This window comes from Aulostomus chinensis, chromosome 11 (genome assembly GCF_037954235.1).
Source record: "Aulostomus chinensis isolate RoL2024-O1b breed Wild chromosome 11, RoL_Achi_v1.0, whole genome shotgun sequence".
NCBI lineage: Eukaryota > Metazoa > Chordata > Actinopteri > Syngnathiformes > Aulostomidae > Aulostomus > Aulostomus chinensis.
The window spans coordinates 3407423-3426205 of NC_141330.1; the positions used below are offsets into that span (position 1 = coordinate 3407423).

Consider the following 18783-nt stretch of genomic DNA (forward strand, 5'->3'; position numbering starts at 1 on the left):
TGTGTGTGTGTGTGTGTGTGTGTGTGTGTGTGTGTTGCTCTTGAATGTGAGCTTCATCAGGATTTAGCCACACAGGTGTTACTCATTATTAGGATGTAGCAATAATTGGTTTTAATGTTGTTGTTTTTTCCAGTCAGGTAAACACCAGCGTCCTTTAAAGCCCATTCATAGCCGTTCAGGTCTAGACCTTTTGCAGTAAAGTAAAAAAAAACAACCTAATCTAACCTAAAAAGAGTGTTTTCCATCACATTTGTTCGCTTGTTCAGCAAAAAATCATTTAGGTAAAAAAACATGAATATGATCCAAAAACAGAGTCTTCTTTCATGGTCTCCTCACGTTTGAAACTCTGCTGCGTGTGTTTCTTTACCTTTACTTTTCAACGCCGTCTCCTTCACTCTGCTGCTGTCTATCAAAGCGTGAGGAATTGCAGGGGTCATGAGGCCAAATAACTCGAGAAATGAACCAAGTTTCTGAGGTACTGTGGAGTTCCAGTCGGTAGAGGCAGCAGACGTGTTCTCACCACCACACAGCCGGTCTCTACTTGTGTTACTGCCCGGTGGTGATGGTTTGGGGTCTGACCACACAAGAATAACAATCTGTGCCAATAATTCAATGACCTTCGTCTTTGTCCTGGGGGTTCTGACGATGGCTTGTCAGCTGCTCAAATGCAGGACCGAGTGTGTGTGTCCTCCATGCTGCGGTGCAGTGCGTGGCTGTCATCGCCAACACGGCGGTGGCACTGATACGACTTCACTGTCCTGATGTATTCCAGGTGGAAAACCCACAAGTGGAGGAAGTGCCAGCTGGTGCCGTGGTTTCTCAGACAGGACCGTCCTGGTGCTCAGGAGACATGTGGGCCGGGACTTCAAACCAGAGGTATACAAACCAGAACCTTCATCTCCCATCTCCCTCTGCAGCGTCACTGAACCGTTCCTAATCACTGGAAATTAAATCTCTGCTGATTGTGGTGCGTGTGGATCCCAGCCATGAGGCAGCAGATGGATGTGTCAGGGTTTCGAGGGAAGACCGACCTCGTTCACCTGCGGGAAGAAATTTACTCTCAAAACCAATCACAGAGCTTCCATGCGGATTCTGAAATTCAAAAATGCGTTCTTGTTTGGTTGGTCGTCTTGGGCAACAGCAGAATCTTGAGAGTATATTTTGCTGCCAGTTATTGTTTTCTTAATTTTGATCAAGTTCATGCCACCTAAACACTAACAAACACCTACTGCATAGATATGATTTTTTATTCCCCCTCTAGCAGTCAGGAAGTGCAGCTACAAGCTGTCAGTCATGAGTCTGTTACTGTGTCTGTGGTGGAACATAAACACAACGCTTCGTATGCTGTGATTACTGTACGTACCACGACCCAGGATTTGTGTGTGCGCCAACATCATAACCCTGTCATCAAAAAGTGTGTTCACGGTTCTCTGTTTTTATTTATTTGTCGAGGTTTTGGTCAATCGTGGACCTTCAATAGTACAACAACAAAAAAGAAAGTTTGCGTTAGAAGGCTAAACTTAACTTGTGTTGTTAAGCCGCCATTGTCTGTGCCACTCGTCCTGCCTCTACATTTTTTTTTCTTGCATCCTGTATGTATGCATGTAGGTGTTTTTTGCATTTTTTTTTTTACCTCCTTATTTATATTTTCATAATCCTCTGGGAAGGAAACATGTTTGCAGCTCATCATGCACCCCTTGGGACACGTTTGACAGTTTGAGTTGTTGCACTGCTGTTTTTTTTTTCCCACCCCGGGCTCTTGTCATGCAATTTTAATCGAATGTCTCTTGTTGAAATTTGGGGAAATGTGCTGCACCTTGCCTGTAGCTCACAAGCCTCCTGTACATATTGGCTTCACACATGAGTGACAAGTACTTTGAGGGCGTTGTGGCTCTCCCTCTTTAGCAGCACATTCTCTCTGGCTTTTTCATAGTGACTGGATCTACCGTGGAGTCCTGCAAGGATTTCATAAAAATTCAATTTCAAGGGGTCATGCAGAATGATCAATTTCATTATGTTCCCTCCCCTATAGAAAGGCCTTATTAGTGCTTATATTTCTTCCCTGCGAGCTTATGGATTAATCAATTTATTCATGAAAATACCTTAAAGTCCATTTCATAACTCTACATGGTGTTTCAAATTCTGCTCAGCTTTCCAGTGATTTGATCATAAATGACAGCTGATATCCAGGCTCCTGCGCTTGTTTTCACTTTTCTAGATAACATAAATCATTTTGTCGTTGAATCAGACCAAATGAGACGTGCTGTCTTTCCTGCTTGGCGTTTTTTGGGGGGTGTTTTTTTTTTTTTTTTTTTTTTTGACAGTATTGTCTTGTTTACTTGGATGGAGGATTTCTTTGGGAGATAAAAAATGCTGGCACTGCACTATTAAACACAGAGGACTCTCTTGCTCCTGCTCTCTCACTACACACACACACACACACACACACACACACACACACACACACACACACACACACACCTTCTCTCACAAGATAAAAACCTGACCTCACACAGCAGCAGATGGAAGCTTTCCAAACCAATAGCGAGTGCCCAGGGGAGTTCAGCAGAAATGTGCTCCGAGATTGATATCTCTATGAAGGTACATCCCTGCAGAACGTCTGCATCACAAGAAAATGAAATATTGCAGCAACACAAATAATGCCCTCTATTGAAAGAGCAAAAAAGAATAGGATGGAAGTCCAGAGGAATTGACTCGGGGGCTTCAAACCAATTGAGGAAGAAATGCATTTGTGTCTCTGTTCTGTTTATAGTGTTATTTACCTTTTGAGATTCAGCCTGATTTATACAGTTCTGATCTATTTTTTTCTTTTATTAACTTTTTAACTTACGTGATGTTATGGGCTGTAGCTCGTCAGCGACAGAGGAAGTATCTGTTACTTTTAGGGGCTCTTCGCCAGAGCACATTTACATATCAAAGTGATTACACCAGTCACAGGAAGTGCTTTTCTGCCCTTAAAAACAGTCGTATAAAAGCTTTTGTAGTGTTGCAGGAACTTAAATCTTCAAAATCAAGTCATTTTCAAACTTATAAGTTCCTCCATTTTATTGAAGATGGGTCGTATGAGGGAGTCGGGTCTTACCTTTAGGAGATGAGAGCACCTTCTGTGCAGAGTACTGACAGTCTGGATCAATCCATGTTTATGTGTACATTATATTTGTAGCATCTTCATCACTTTACTTTTGCAGTCTTCTGGCACTAAGCTTCCCTTGTATTTGTAAGCGTGCCCTACACTGTATTACTCGGCAGCGCCGCAGATTAGCTCAGAAAGAGCTTGTTCCACCATTGTGCCTTCTGAGCCCCTGTAGTGATGGAGGGTCACGGGTGGAGGAGCAGGGGGAGCGAGACGAGGTGCTGACTTCGTTCATTTGAGGTACTGTTGAGCTGTAATAGGTTAAACTGACAGACTTCCTTGTATTTTGGAAACTCTCATTCATAAAACCGGCATGAGCAAAATATTAGGCAGACTTTGCAACGCAACCTCACACAATGAAAGAGCAGCACAGATTACAGCCTCCCTTTAAGTGCACTGATTGACTGAGCTACCAGATCACTCAAGTGACGACACCATACACCTAAACATAGACCTCCATCAGATGATGAGAAATCCCCCCAAAAACCCCACAATCAGTCAACGTATTTATATGGATGTAGTTAGATTTCTCACAAGTTCTTTTTAATCTACCCATGTGCGGGCGCACTGCAGGAACCCAGATGTGCAGGAAACCCGGAAAGAAGGAAGTGGATGTTGCAAAGTTGCAAACATGGCAGGTGATGCTGAGTCTGAGTTCAAGAGTGGTGCCTTGTTTTATAAATGCTTTTCGCCGTCTCCTGCTCATAGACGCCACGCTCAGAGTTTCAAAGTTTCAACCCAAACCAAACGACTCCATGCTGACGTCCCGACTTACTGGGTGGTTAAAAAGATAACCACAAATATGAGTTTTACTTCATCTGTTTGGAGGAGAATCGGATCTGTTGCATTATTAAAGTGCTTGTAAACACCTTCAATCAGATTATTGCCACTACCGGATTACTTCCCTTGACTGGGTTATCATGTGCGTGTAAAGACACTTATTCTGAAACATGAATTTTCAGCAACTACAGCTGCAAACCTGCGTAAAATATCCTTCTGAAATATACAGCGGAGGAATAAAGTAGCTCAAAATTTGATTTACATCCACTTTGTAAGTAAATGCATTTTCTGCCATTGTACTCACTGCCACACACGCACAGACACACACACACTCGTTCTGTTTTATAGTGATCCTACATGGCCTTTGAAACTTTATAACATTCAGCTTCTTTGTCCCGTCTTTTCCTCATTCTTCCAGCTGTGTCCTGTCGCCAGCTGGATGGGACGCAGGCCGACATCAGCGAGTGTCTGAAATTCGCCAAGGCCATGCCAACCATCACTCAGCGCTGTCAGCTCCCCTGCCAGGATGACTGCCAGCTGACCAACTGGTCCAAGTTCTCGTCCTGCACGGCTGACTGCGTCGGGGTTCGCACTAGAAAGAGGGCATTGATAGGTGAGAACACTGGACGGTGGTGTGTTGTCTGAGCCGGTCACACCTTGTCATCGGTTCTGAGACAAAATGTGATTCCATCCTCCCCATCAGGCGTCAAGCAGCCGCGGACTGTGTGAATTTGACTGCTCCTGTATTTATTTATAAGGTGCTAATGCGTGTTATGGTTCGGGTTAAGTTTTAATGAAGCAACACAAACAAGATCCAAAATCCAATCACCTCTGTTTATCCCCGAGTAACTGGAGGAAAACAAGGTCAGAATAGCAGCGACTCCTCGACATCAGCAGGGCCAACAGCATGGCGGAAGCAGATGGACACACTGGTGACAAGAGAGGCTGGTGTAAAGGACTCAGATGAGTGATTCCTCTGCTCCACAGCGTCGCCGCCATCTTGGCTCTGTATATAGAAGAAGAAGAGTTTCATCAGTGAGGTGCCAATCGTGTGGCAGCCAAGAGGCACTCCACCAATCCTGCACACTCCAGTTAAAACACATACTGATCATGTCATCTGACGCCCCCGCAGTCGTGATGGAGCTTGTTGGCTCTGTCGTTTAAGTGTCGGTGAGGTACCAGGCAATTCAGGGGGTAATGTCGGTGGGCAACGCTCCAAGAGACGAGTAGTAAAGTGAAACACAAGGTCAACATGGATTCAGGATGCTCATATTATCCGGCTGCTCGTGAGGGATTCAAGCAACAAATCCAGAAGTTCCTCAGCAGAGTCCCCACAGATACAGCAAAACCACTCGTGGTGCAAGACATTATAGCGCCTCCACAGGACTTTACTAGAGCCTCTTCTCAGTGTGGCTTTTATTTTCCCCTGATGTCAAAATTTATGTATCTTTTGATCGATTCAGCTCAGCCTAAAAGAGCAAACAGGCTTTATATAAGCTAGCGCCGTGAACGTTAAACCTGCGATTAATCCTGGAACTTTAATGTGTTCGTTTTACTTTAATGAAAATTAATCATCATAATTGAGTTAAGAGTTCCTCTTTAAAGCCCACACACAAGACTCCCGGGGTTCACATGCGTAGTTGCAGTGGAGCTATAGTTCAATTAGGCCAATTAATTGGACTGCTGTGGTGGTTGCAGTGTACGCAGGATGGGGAAAAAATCAATTCACCAAACAAGTTAGCGAGCAGCAAGAACGTCCCTGCGCAACGCTGGACCTCCATTCAGAGACTTTTGACTGATTGAAACCTCCCTCAGCTTCGACACCACGAAGTTTGTCTCCTCGTCTGCTCAGAAATCTGTTGTTTTCATTCTAGCTGATATGATTCACGCCACCATTTGACTTCTGGGTTCCACAGCACAGCACAGCGGGTCTTGCGGAGGCTAAGTGAAGCCTTTTCGTGCTGGAGTCATTCAGTTCCTAAGCCAGTTGTCTAGTCATGTCATTGCATGTATTGGTGTTCACGCGTATCATAGCAGTCCAGTTTTAGTCTGAACTCTAAACAGAGTTCATTTCTTAATTATAATACCACGTATTTTTTAGCTCCTCTTGATAAACCTTACTTATTAGTTATCTTGGGATTTATCAGGTTCCATTACAGGACTTTATTGAGATGAACAGAGGCACTAATACTTCTGAGGACGTGGTTCTGCGTTTTAAATCAGTTATGTGCACATCTTTTTTTTTTTTTTAAGTGCTGTCCAGACTTTGCTGAGCAATAAGACTGTCGTCACCCAGTCGCTCACAGATGCACTTGCTCGTAAATCAGCATAACCTTTCATTTTAATTTTTGTTGATGGCTTGATACATCCTTAGCAAACAGGCAGGATCCTGTCTTCTGTGTCCTCTTTTTAATATCAGCAACCATTGCTGAGTCAAACTGTGCCACAATCAGTTCCCTTGAAGTGAGTCGTAATGAGGGCCCAAGCATCGAGACGCCTGCTGCCTGTTGCTAACTATGACCTTCCCAGGCAAATTAGAGGAGGCTTCACTGTAACGTTCAGCTTAGATGCAATTAGCAGCAACCAGCTATGATCGTAATGCAGGGTGAACTTGCTAAGGCCTGCAATGAAATGGTTTTTAAAGAGCACGAGAAGCTCTGCAGTCCTTAATGGAGGTAGAGAAGGAGAAGACAGCCAGATGAGAAAGAACATTTTATGATGACTGCATGGTGGTCAAAACCACCTCTGTGACTGGGTGAACTCGGACGATGTTGTAATCTGTCATGAGGAGTTGATGTCCTCCTACTGTGTCATCCAGCCTCCTCTACCAATCGCCTTTCAACACACAGCCCTGTTAGAGGCCTCCCAACAAAGGCAGAAATCTACCACCAACAGCAGCAGACAGTCACCTCTCCCCTGGCAACCCTGCTCATCTCTGCCTCTCTACTCCTCAGGGAGGAGCAAGAAGAAAGACAAGTGCAAGAACACACAAATGTACCCTCTGAGTGAGACGCAGTACTGCCCCTGTGACAAGTATAATGCCCAGCCGGTGGGGAACTGGTCCGACTGCATCCTGCCCGAGGGGGGCCGAGTGGAGAGCACGCTGGGGATGAAGGTCCTGGGGGACATCAAGGAATGTGGGCAGGGCTACCGCTACCAGGCCATGGTGTGTTACGACCAGGACAACAGGCTGGTGGAGACGTTGCGCTGCAACAGTCACGGTGAGTTCACATGCGGGAGTACAAAGCTGTTGGTGTTAATCAGAGAGTTGGGCGCGTGACGAAGCTGTCTCACTCTCCTCTGTAGCATCAAGCTACACACATAGTTTTCGTTCATTTCTCCAGGTTTTGTCACTTCTGTCTCTGAAAAGTGGCATTTTTGCTGCAGCAATTGTGTAGATAGATATTTGCAGCAATGCAGAAGGTGTCAGCTGCTTAACCCATGAGACCCTTTTACACTGGTATCCTGTAATAATACCACAATAATGGCCTCTTCTACATGGTACCACTTAAGGGCGGGACATAGTGTGTGATTTTACGAAGCACTCCAGTGCTGTAGAACCAAAAGGGAAGTAAGACATCAGAGTGCAGCATGAGAGTCTGATGTGGCGTCTGGTGTGACAACGCTGTTCAAACAACAGAAGAAGAGAAGCTTTTAAAACCAGAAATTGGGGAGTGAACTGAAAGTGGCTCTTCTTGTCATAAACATTCCATGAATGCCAAACTTGGCTTGATTTTTATGAAATCAATTTTTTATTCTTGTGCAAATCAATTTTGAAAACAGTACTGCACACCAGCACATTGTGAAATTGACAATAATTTGTGTGCATTTTTCTTGACAACCGATCAAGGACAGTTAGTTTCATATATGGCGAGCCAGTCTGTGACACTGTAGTTGGAGAGTGACTTCTTCACCAAATCCTTCAGGCCTCAACTGTTGCATTTGTTCGTGACTGGCAGTGATTGTGTGTTAGCCTGTGGGAGCTGTGGTCGCGTTGTGTTTATTCTCTGGTAAATTGCCCTCCATATGATCTTCAGTGGTGGAAGACGTTTGTGTCAGCCTTGGCATTGTTAAGCGAGCCACATGAGGTTGCAAGCGAGCTCGCATCACACAGCGCCGCAGCGCTCACGCACTCCCAGCCCCACTATAGAAGCTTTGAAATTGTGTGTAGGAAGTGGGGACAGGCTGAAAGGTTCATAGCTGTGACCCGCTGCTATGACCCTGTTCTGTGTAGAGATATTTCTAGGATGGAGGAGACCCAGGCATTGCTATAGATAACACGAGATGTCAGTCAGGAAATACGTGGCATAATTTGGGAGGATTGACTTTTAATTTTGCCCTGTCACCCTGAGACGATGATAGAGAGGAGACAAGTGTTGACATGAGGTACGTTATTCAGGGAGACAGATGCAGGTGAGTGATACTGTAGCATGCTGTGATGCTCCCGCTGCAAGAATATCTTCTGCTAAATACTCGTCTGAAGCAAAGGTTGTTGTTTATGCACGTGCGGAGGCCCCTCCCACGGAGGAGAGCGACTGATTTTGAATCTTGAATTTCACACAAGGCGGCCTTTTTCTGGCACACTGCTGTCAGAATCATTTGTCCTCTCATTGTAAGGTCTTATCTTAGATCCAAAATACTTCAAGCAAAGAATCCAGGCTCACAAAGTCGTTGTGAAATTGCTGTGAAATAGAATGTGGGAGATGTTCAAATGAATCCATCAGCGCCGTGCATATATAAACAGGGTTTAAGTCTTGTGTGAGTCACAGATGCAGATATGCGTCGGTTAATCTGGGTGTGGGTGTGACGAGCACATAGTAAGAACAGTGTTTGTATTTTTACACCTATGTGAATGTTTGTGTGCATCCATGCCTTCGTCCTCAAGCGTCATTGAGCGCAGAAAAACTGAAATGCACTCCAAAACAAGCATGCATCCATGGGGCTCGGCATTGTTAGTCTCACAGATATCATGAAATCTCCTCTCTTCCCCCCTGTTCTCTCCGCCACACCCTACATTATTTCATGCTATTCTCTCCATCTCAGCAATCATCATTTTAAATCTTGATAGAGAAGGAGACATGGCCCTTCCCTGACTCTGGAGCTGACACATTGCCCTCGGCTATGATGGCGATCAGAAAAACTGTGCCACTGTTATCTCTGTATTCCACAGACATCAACAGAAAAGGGGATTGTCGTTAAAAGTGCCGGTTGATCCGGGCTTTGAGGTATTGCCCAATTTTTAGATTGCCTCTATAAGAAGGAGTGAATGTTGTAAGGGGAGATAAAGCTGAACCTTTCTGAGCACAGTTCTGAACAATTCTCAATAATTGTGCTCCTCTTTGAAGGGGATGCAGGATGTATTTGGGAACTACAGAGGAATCTATTAACTGCACCGGGTCAGTAGATGTTTGGATGCTCTTTGAAAACGCGGCCAAGTCGTCAGTCAGCACCGTCTTTGAGCTGTTTTGGGTGACACCGTTAAGAGAACAATCACTGAGTTATCAGAACTGATTTGATCAGCTCTCACACAATTGACGGTTCATTTTCTCACTTTTGAAAAATGTATCAGACGAACAGAAGAGTGCTCCGACACACAGACGAGAGTTTGAACATTGATAAATACAAAGAGAGGAATCAAGGGATTGTTGTGAATGAGAGATGTCATACCAAAGAAATGCTCTTATTATCGATTCTGCTCCAAAATGAATGACTCGATCATTAACCGTCATTGATGAGCCTAAGAGAGAAACTGTGTAATTACAACAAAGCTCTGTCTTCCTGAGACGTGCCACGGTTCTCCAGACAGCTTGCTGGGTCTAAGATGAGAGCTTTGCCTCGCCAGGGCTGCAGAGAGCGGCTCTGTTCTCGCCTGTGCGACTCGGCAGCGCTGATCAAACTTGAAACAAGATTCTGTTGATACATTATATATTTCTCACTTAAAATGCCTCCAGAAAAATGATAGCTTGGAACTTGGCAGCCTTGTTGAACACTAAACACGCCGTCGCCATCACTGCCGGTTGCACTTCGCATTGATTTATTTTGAACGAGCAGCAGCCAGTGAGACAAACCGTGTGGCCAATGGCCTGATCTATGCTCGCTCAGTGACGCTCGTGCTTACAGGGCTGGAAATCATACACTTTCCTTACAAGTACAAAGTAAATCATGTCTGCGGGGAGACTCATGCAGTAATCAGCAGCACACGAAGCAAATAACATCCAAATGACAAACTGCTGATTGTATTAGTTCCCAGCAACAGCTGCAGTCGGCCTCGATGAGATCTAATTAGTGTGTTTGTCAAGTTCGCTTTAATCACGTCCAAGTTAAGACCAAACAGCACAAAAATATGCACACACACTCACGCACACACACACACCACCACCACCACCACCACCATCCGTGGACTTAAAGGTAATGACTGTGAATTGTGTTAATCTAAGTTTGAGCTGAAGAACAAACGTTTCTAATGTGGAACACGAGGTAATTATGTCTCTCTATTAAAATGAATGCTGCTGTAACGAGCCCACTAGAAAGGACACTGCAGCAGCCTCCAATGACGCTACAACACCGACCAGCAGGGTGCAGTCTTACAGTCGCTTCGATTTCCGATTTATCTGACATTACTTGTGTAGTTCTTTTGACTACGTGTTACTGCAGTGCCCTGACCGTTACTATGACTTTGTATGACACGTCTCAGGGGGCATTGCCCTTTTTCTAGCAGGAAGTGGGAATCGTTTCACTGTAGGAAGCCATGAAGGGTCAATCTTGAAGGTGAGCATCCTGCTGAGGACCTGTAAACTTGAACAGGGCCGCACTGAGCTGATCTGTTGGTGCGTGACAACCCATATTTGTAATAACACAATGAGATGCTGTGGCGTATAATTGGATTCATGATGTTTTGAGTGTCACAAGCACGCAGGTTTCAAAACTGAGGTCTGATGAGGGTAGTAATATATGTTATTTTCCAGCGAATACCGGGATGAGCCTGTCCCTGTTTGCCGTGGTGCTGGAGCGCATCAAATCAAGGCTGGTGGATTCCTGCAGCCTCGACGTGCACGGCGCCGCCTGCGTCAATCACCTCGAGGTTCCTCGAAAAGCTGAGGAGACACGAATCAAGAGAGGAGAGATTAGTTATACATACAGAACAGTCGGGTCCAGAACTTTGTGTTTCACCCTTAGAGCAGCGTAGAACCTCATGAACAAGTCCAACTTCAATGTAATTTAAAATTTAATACACAATAATATAAAACAAAATTGATCTTTTCCCCTATGAAACTTCGACCATTTCCTTGAAGCTTTTTTTTCTTTAGCTGTCTGTGGCTTTACGGTACTGTCTGCTTGAATGTTACAGAAAAACTTTGTGGGTATGAATGTAGTTGATGTCAGAATGTGTCATGCAGCTCCTGCACCTGCCAGGTCTTTCGCAAATGCACTCGTCTTAAAAGTTCCTACTGACTGGATAAACCTAGAATTTGATGCCGGGGTTTCCAGGAGAGATTCTGGAAGACTTCCACCAAGACATGGAGGATCTTTTTTTCTGGCTGTCTTCCTCTCAGGACTGTCATATCACAGATACAAGAGATTTGGGATTTCTTTGAAATTAATATTCATATACAAATTTTCATTCAGTTTTACTGTTAATATTTATGGTTTGACGAGAGGCAGGAGTTAGTGGGTGGCACGGTGGCTCAGCGGACAGTCCTGTTGGCTCCCTAGAAGGTGCTTCCATCACCATCTTGTCAAGTTCCTCTGCCCGTCAGCGTTCCTGACCAAGACACAGGAAGGAAGGAAGACTGCAGTCGGCACCTGAGCACTGCACCGTACAGGAGGGGTGGAATAGAGAGAATGATGGCGTCTCTATCCAAGCACAAACTCTCCTCCTTCTCCTCTTTAATGAATGTTTGCTTGGCTTGCAAGTCTATGCTGTTTTTTTTTTTAATATACCATGAAAAAAGTGATAGAACTGATAGATAAACCTAAAAATTAAACTTCCTTCATTTTCGGCTCACCTTTATGCTGATGGAAGGTCGTTTGAAGTCCACAAAGCACTGCTGGAGTTTCCCAAGTACAGGTGCAGTAATCTCCCAAACAACTAAAGTGAATGGAGGCAAATTCTGGAACATTAATAAAAAAAAAAAAAAAACTAAAAATTAAAAAATATAAAATGCCTGTAAAATGTAAAATGCCATGTAAGTTGTTGAGAAGAACATCTCTGACGCCATGTTTGTAGTTTCACTGTTCACTGTAGCCGTGACGGTGAGTAAATAATGACTGAAGTTTTATTTTGTGGGTGATTTATCCCTTTAACCTCCACGTCACCAGCCTGTGCGTCCTTGGTGGAGCAGGTCCTTCTAGAAGCTCCAATGTGGCCCTGATGCCTCCATCATCAGTCTGCGAATAAATGTGAGTGTGTTAGCTAGTTGGCACCTCTCCCAGCAGCCTCTGCCAACAGCGTTTGAAAGTGTGTATGTAAATGTACCAACATGCTAGGAATCACACAGGGTCCATGCAAGAGATAATAGCAACAGGGTGGTTTAGGTCACTGAATCACTGCTGTTACCTTGTTAGTGATGATGATACAGATTATGCTAAATTCCATATGTTCCAACAAGCTTGCTTGCGCTCATTTATGTTGATATATGCAGGCTAGTGCTTGAAGACGTGTGCTGGTCTTCTTCTGGGGTCATCCCAGTGTCCATCCCTGTGATTAGGGAGTCTGGTGGGGCAGTGAAGCTGTAAAGCAGGAGTTAGGAAATGTTCATACAGCGTTGTGTTAGCAACTGCTCTGGGATCTGCAGCGGGGGCTTATGCCAGGTTGACTTCCAAAAGCAACGATGCTCCTCTCCTACCTGGAGTTATCCCAAAATCCTCCCCGAGAGCTTGGCAAGGCACCTAGCAAGTTTATATCTGTTGAACTGCTTATGAACCGCAGCTTATGCACTGCGAGTGAACTTCAAGTGACAGCATTGGTGACTTGGAATGACTGGACTTGACAGTCGGGCCCCCAGTGAGAGGTCAAAGGTTACACAGCTTTATTTCAGAGGCCATGCGGAGCTCAGCAATGTGTTGAGGTAGGCAACGTGGTGGTGATCTGGATTCAGGGGCAATGAAGTGTAAGGAGGTCAGGCAGATTGTGTGTGTGTGTGGGTGGGTGGGTGGGTGGGTGGGTGGACATGGTCATTATGTCACTGTGCATCTCTTTGGTGCCAAAGAGCTCCCGCCTCTCTAGTCCTGACTTGAGTGAACAGAATTAGAAATCTTTGTTACCATGTTGGCTTGAAGGAATGCCACTGCTCAGTTTGGGGCAGGAGGGTCACCGTGTGACTTCCCTCTTCTGGACAGTAGATATGGGCGTGGTTTAAGTGTGACATCAGCAAGACTGTACAACAGTAGTGGCTCCTGAAGAGGTGAGCCTGGATGCTGCTGGCCTCAGTTATATCAGTAATGGATATGAAATATGTTTTCACTCTTCTACTGACTTGCTCCAGTTTCTAGGTCAGTTGGTTGACCTGATTGGTTGAAGTTCAACGGTGATAGACAGAAGGTTCATCCAATCACCTGCCAAGTGTTTTTTGTTTTTTTTTAAGTGCAAAAAAACCCTGTTTCTAAGGTCGACGTCTCAGGCAGTTTCACTCCCTCTTGCGTCAGTTATCTGGAGCACATTGGTGCTTCTGGTCGCGTCTTTGAACGCAGGGCTCTGGTGCTGCTTTGCGTGGGGGGATCAACATCCCTGTGTTGTGAACAAGAAACTCCAGATCTCATTCATAGCTGCAGGATGTGCTAACTTACAGTTAGAGAGTTGCAGTGTCCATCAGGTATGAAGGTAAAACCGAGATTGGTTTGCCGGATGATAAAGAGATTCCTCTGGCTGAACATGTCCACGCCAGCTAAAGCCTCTGCATTCATTTTTGTTTGTGTGAGTTTGTCTCAACGATCACAGGACGCTCTGACGCTGGAATGTCCGCATCAGTTATTGGACAAACTCAGGAAATGTGAATACAGAATACAAATAAATAAATCTTTCATCTCTTTTTTTTTTTTTTTTTTTAACCTGTCCTGTTCAGTAGCTGAGGCAAGCAGCATCAGTGTTCCTGGTGCCTTGTTGTACTGAAGCAGTTTTATTCTGCATAGGAGGAGTCTGATAAACTCCTCCTATTGCCATTTATGTTTAACTTTATTAGGAATGGTGTTGGTTCATTGATGAAGCTACCGGACTGAGGCTCAGGAGTGGACAGGAAGAGAGAACAGGGACAGGACAGGGAAGACAAGGGGGAGTGGGGAGACAAAAAACAACAACAACAACAAAAACACTAAAACAAACAAAGACAAAAACAAACAAAAAACATATAAACAAACAAAGAAAAAGTAACAACAACAAAAGAAAAAGAAAGAAAAACAAAAACAAAAAACAATGGTTGCAGAATTCCCGGTGCAGGCTTACCATTTGGAAGCTGACCCCCTGCAGGTCTGGCCCATTCCTCAGCCCCTCTCATTGCCTCTCTGTCCCATCACATCACATCTTATGTATCACTAGGCCTTGAGGGGCTGGACCCCCCAATTTTAATCACATCGTAGACATTTAGGGCTTGGGGGAGTGCATGAGGATGTACTGGGAGACTCTGCCGTCTGCAACCGGCGGGGCTCCCATGCCCTGGGTGCCTCCGCCAATTTTAACCACATTCTAGTCATCCACATCATCACATCTACATTCCCATGCACAACGCGCACCCTGCACCATGTTGGGATGGGGGGGCAGCTGGGGCAGGGAGTGGGTCCAGTGCTGCCTCCTTTGCTAACTGCACCATTGCGGGCCTGGGGGCCTGGCCGGGGCTCTTCGGGAGGGGGGGGGGGGGTCCTCTTCCCGGCGTGGTGGTTGGGCTGGGGTTGGTCACGGGCCCTGCTGCTGTGCGGTGGATCGCTCGCTGGCGGTTTCACTAAGTCTGAGGTGCCCTGGACCGTATCAGCATCTATGGTGTTCTCAGCCCCTGTATGGAGGAAGATGAGAGTATGATTGTTTTGTCCGGGGGTGGCGGTCCTGGGCGTGCGTGCCTTCGGCTCACCCCGGCGGGTGGGCTGGACCTTTCCGGGGAGTGGGGGGTCCCGGCTGGCTGGCTGGTGGTGCCCTATAGCCTGAAACCCTCCTGCTCTGGGGAGAGGGGGAGAACAGGGGATGAGTAGAGGGGATGGGGATCGAGGGTTGGGGGGGGGGGGGATAGCTCTGTTCGGGGGCGGTGGGCCTGGTCGTTGTGGTGGGCTGTGGCTGCCCTGCCTGGGTGTGGGGTGTGGGTGGGTGTCGGCCTCGCCGCTGGCGGACCCCTTGGGGGGCTCTGGTCGGGTCTCGGGCTGGGGGGCCCTGTGCCCCTGGGCTCTGCTCATGCTGTGGGGGGGGAGTGCCCGGCGGGACCGGGGTCATCTCTTCCCCGTCTCTCTGTGGGTTGCTTCCGGGTGGGGGTTGCTGCTCCTATGCTTTCCTATGGGTCCTGGCATGGGTTGGGCCTGTGGCTGTTTCCTGGGGGAGGGGTGGCCTGGGGCTCCCCGTGTCCTGGGGATTTCGGGGTACTCTGGTGACCTGGTCCTGACCTACCTGCCATCCTGGACTGGGGGTGCGATGTCCTGGCCCCCCACATCAGCTACAGCCAGCTACGCACAGCATCCAAGATAAACCGTAGCACGTACACATACACGTACACACGCGTATACACACATACACGCATGGAGCGCACAGCTGACCCATAAACACACACTCAGACATTTATCTTAAAATTATATTAAACCAAATCTTTCATCTCTGATTGTTGTCCAGTTACTCTGGCAGAGCTCAGTCACCAGCAGGGTCGGGCCGCTGCTGTAACTCAGTATGATGCACGACGGCGCCACAGAACAACATACTGTACAGTATCTGCTTAGCGAGACATTTCCCAGATTAGAAAAAAGGCGGAATAATGCTCACGTACTGTATATATCAACCAGACAGATTTTTGAAGGACTGACTCATCCGTATGGGATTCCTCTGAAAATCTGTGGGAAGTGTGTTTTCAGCTGTCAGCCGGTGCAGCGCCACGTCTCTCAGTGAACAGCAACACAGTCCACAAGAGCTCACATCAGAAAGAGGAAGTGGTTCGGCACCCAGTTAGACTCCACTTTCCCAGCTCATCACCTCATTGATTTTCTTAATCAAAGGTTTAACTGATTTTCAGGCCGGTGCTGTTGCAGAGGCCTGGGAGGTTTTGTCTACTAAACAGACTCTGAGGAAGGGAGAAGGATGGGTTTTTTTGTGTTTTGTGCTGTTTTGCCAAAACCCAAAAGGTTCAGCTGAACGATCTCTTTCAACATATTTCACTGAACTTTGGCCCGTGTGTGCTGGGTAGGGGAGAGGCCGGAGAACATGAGTAACAAGCAGAGCAAAATCCTTAAAGCCAATCCTGTTGACTGTGTTATGACCCTTTGAGCTGAGGAAAATAGATTGAAATAACAAAGCTCGCTGCCAGACGCGATCATGCTGCGGTACATTTTTAGGGCTTTGATGTAACAAACCATAAAACTGGACTATTGAATGTGGACCCTGTTTTCATTCCTCCGGGCTGAAAATCAATAGATGTATTTAGATTAATTTGTGAAGCATCAGTGAGTAGTTTAGAGAGCTAACATTTACCCAGTGCTTAGAAGCGTCTCTGAAGTAGTCACAGTCACTCTGAAAGCTGGTGGCTCTTTGTTTTGCTTCAAAACGGATTCCATATTAATTAATTTTCTGGTGAATTATTGTCCCTTTTGGATTAAAGAATTAACATTGGAATCCAGGACACACTCTCATAAACCATTTTGTTTTTCTGCTTTGTCTTGTAATGTGTGCTCCGTGGATGCCAGTGCACATGACTCATCGAAACATTGCTGTTATGGCTGATATTTATTGATGTTCTGCAAAATTTGCATCTTACTCTCCCAAAAATACATTAATAAACCTTGAATTTAAAAAGGCTCTGTCTTTATTACCACAACGTTTGGAAAAGCCCATTAAATCGTACATTTACTGTATTGTTTCCTTACAAGGACGCCATGAAAACACACAGGAAGTGGACATGTGTTTGTGTAACCCAATGAAAGCCCAGTTCAACTTCACATCAGTGAACAAAGTTTGTATCATTAATCAGAAAATTCTGTTCGGGTTTTATGATCAAATTTGCCAATATTGATTACAAAGCAGACACACGTGCAGTTTTTAAGTTATCCAACTCAAAGAAATATGCAAAATCAAAAATGGTGGAACTTGTCCTGATGATATTCTCGCCAAATGAACTTGAGACTATTGGGAACATACACTGATGCACGGGCAAAAATATAAATACCCATGGTTTATGAAGCTCGGGTGAAATCGAAATACTGGTCCAATAAAAATATCAGCCTAGTTTTGCTCACTGGACAGACTGCAATAAATGAAACTGGAGGAATCTTATCGTCTCTGCATTCGTAAGCCTGCGTGTCTCCTAGACCTTTGACAACCAAAATTTCCATTCATCCTTGAGTTCCTGTGGATGTTTTGGACAAAGTCGCTCAAAGCATTGCTGATATGTCAGGTTACTGTTAATGGGACGGACGGATAACTTAGAATCTCCAGCCTGTGGCTTCCGATGGCACAGAGACATGAAACAGAAACATGGGCTGACACCAGCACAGATGCAGGTACCCTGTGCATCTCTGGTCTGTCCACACTCTCTCTTAGGTCACTGGTAATCAGCTCAAACCCCAGAAGCGCAGCCGTGAACTTTTATTTGAAACATCACAATGCGCCGTTGTGACCCTTTCAGGTTATATCGAGGAGGCGTGTATCATCCCCTGTCCTTCGGACTGTAAACTCAGTGAATGGTCCAACTGGTCCCGCTGCAGCAAGTCCTGCGGCAGCGGGGTCAAAGTTCGCTCCAAGTGGCTCCGAGAGAAACCTTACAACGGCGGGCGGCCTTGTCCCAAACTGGACCACATCAACCAAGTACGTGAGCTAAGAATTGCTGTGTTTTAACTCATCATTGTGCTCTGAATATTTATGAACTGAGCTACAATATATTTATACTTATTACACATTATGCATATCCAACGCTGGAGAGAAAGAACTGTATTATTAATGAACAATAAGCTTGAGAGCAGAGCTTGTCTTTACCCCCCCCCCCCCCCCCCCATTATTGCAGCAGTATTTTCTTCTTTTTTTTCTCTTTTTGGGGGGGGGGGGGGCTGAGCAGCAGCGGTGCAGTTGGTGCTATAAATGGATACCATCTACCATATTAATGCCCCACAGTGTACCAGTTGATTCCTTAAGGTTTCCATGATTTGCAAAAATGAAATGCTCTCCAGGCCTCATGCAGATAAGGGCTTCTCTGCCCGGCAGTGTGTGTGTGTGTGTGTGTGTGCTAAGTTCACACAGGTATTTATGCCAGAGGCTTTTCTGATGATGGCCTCTCCACTGCTGCATTAATCATTGGTTCTGCACTATATGAACAGTTGGCATGTGCTCATTAATCCATCTGTCTCCTGTTTTAATCCACCCCAACGCTCACTGGATATGACTCATTGCTGCAGGCCCAGGTAAGAGCTGCTTCCCTCAGCTATTTGTAATGTAGTCACAGATGTCAGGTGTCACTGATGTCAGTGGCTCGCTGACAGATAGACGTACACAATATCCTCTCTGCAAGTCAACAAGGTACTGTGGAGGATTGGAGTTTGATTTTGGCAGACATGTCTCAGACGCAGAGCAGCTATGAGAGCAGAAATAATCTGATTTCAACCACACAGAGCCGGGCCAAATACTCACTGTGAATTACGCTGAAATGTAACCGACAAACTTGCATGGCTCAGATGAAATATTG

General features: G+C 45.8%; 1 protein-coding gene across 1 annotated transcript in view; it reads left to right on the forward strand.

Moving 5' to 3' along the window:
- thsd7ab (thrombospondin, type I, domain containing 7Ab) overlaps positions 1–18783 on the forward strand; it is a 158075-nt gene that overhangs the window by 100295 nt on the left and 38997 nt on the right. The window contains exons 12-16 of the mRNA XM_086217750.1: positions 773–876; positions 4353–4547; positions 6889–7155; positions 17734–17912; positions 18497–18502. Coding sequence (XP_086073876.1) covers positions 773–876; positions 4353–4547; positions 6889–7155; positions 17734–17912; positions 18497–18502 — 751 coding nt within the window. The remainder of the gene's footprint in view (positions 1–772; positions 877–4352; positions 4548–6888; positions 7156–17733; positions 17913–18496; positions 18503–18783) is intronic.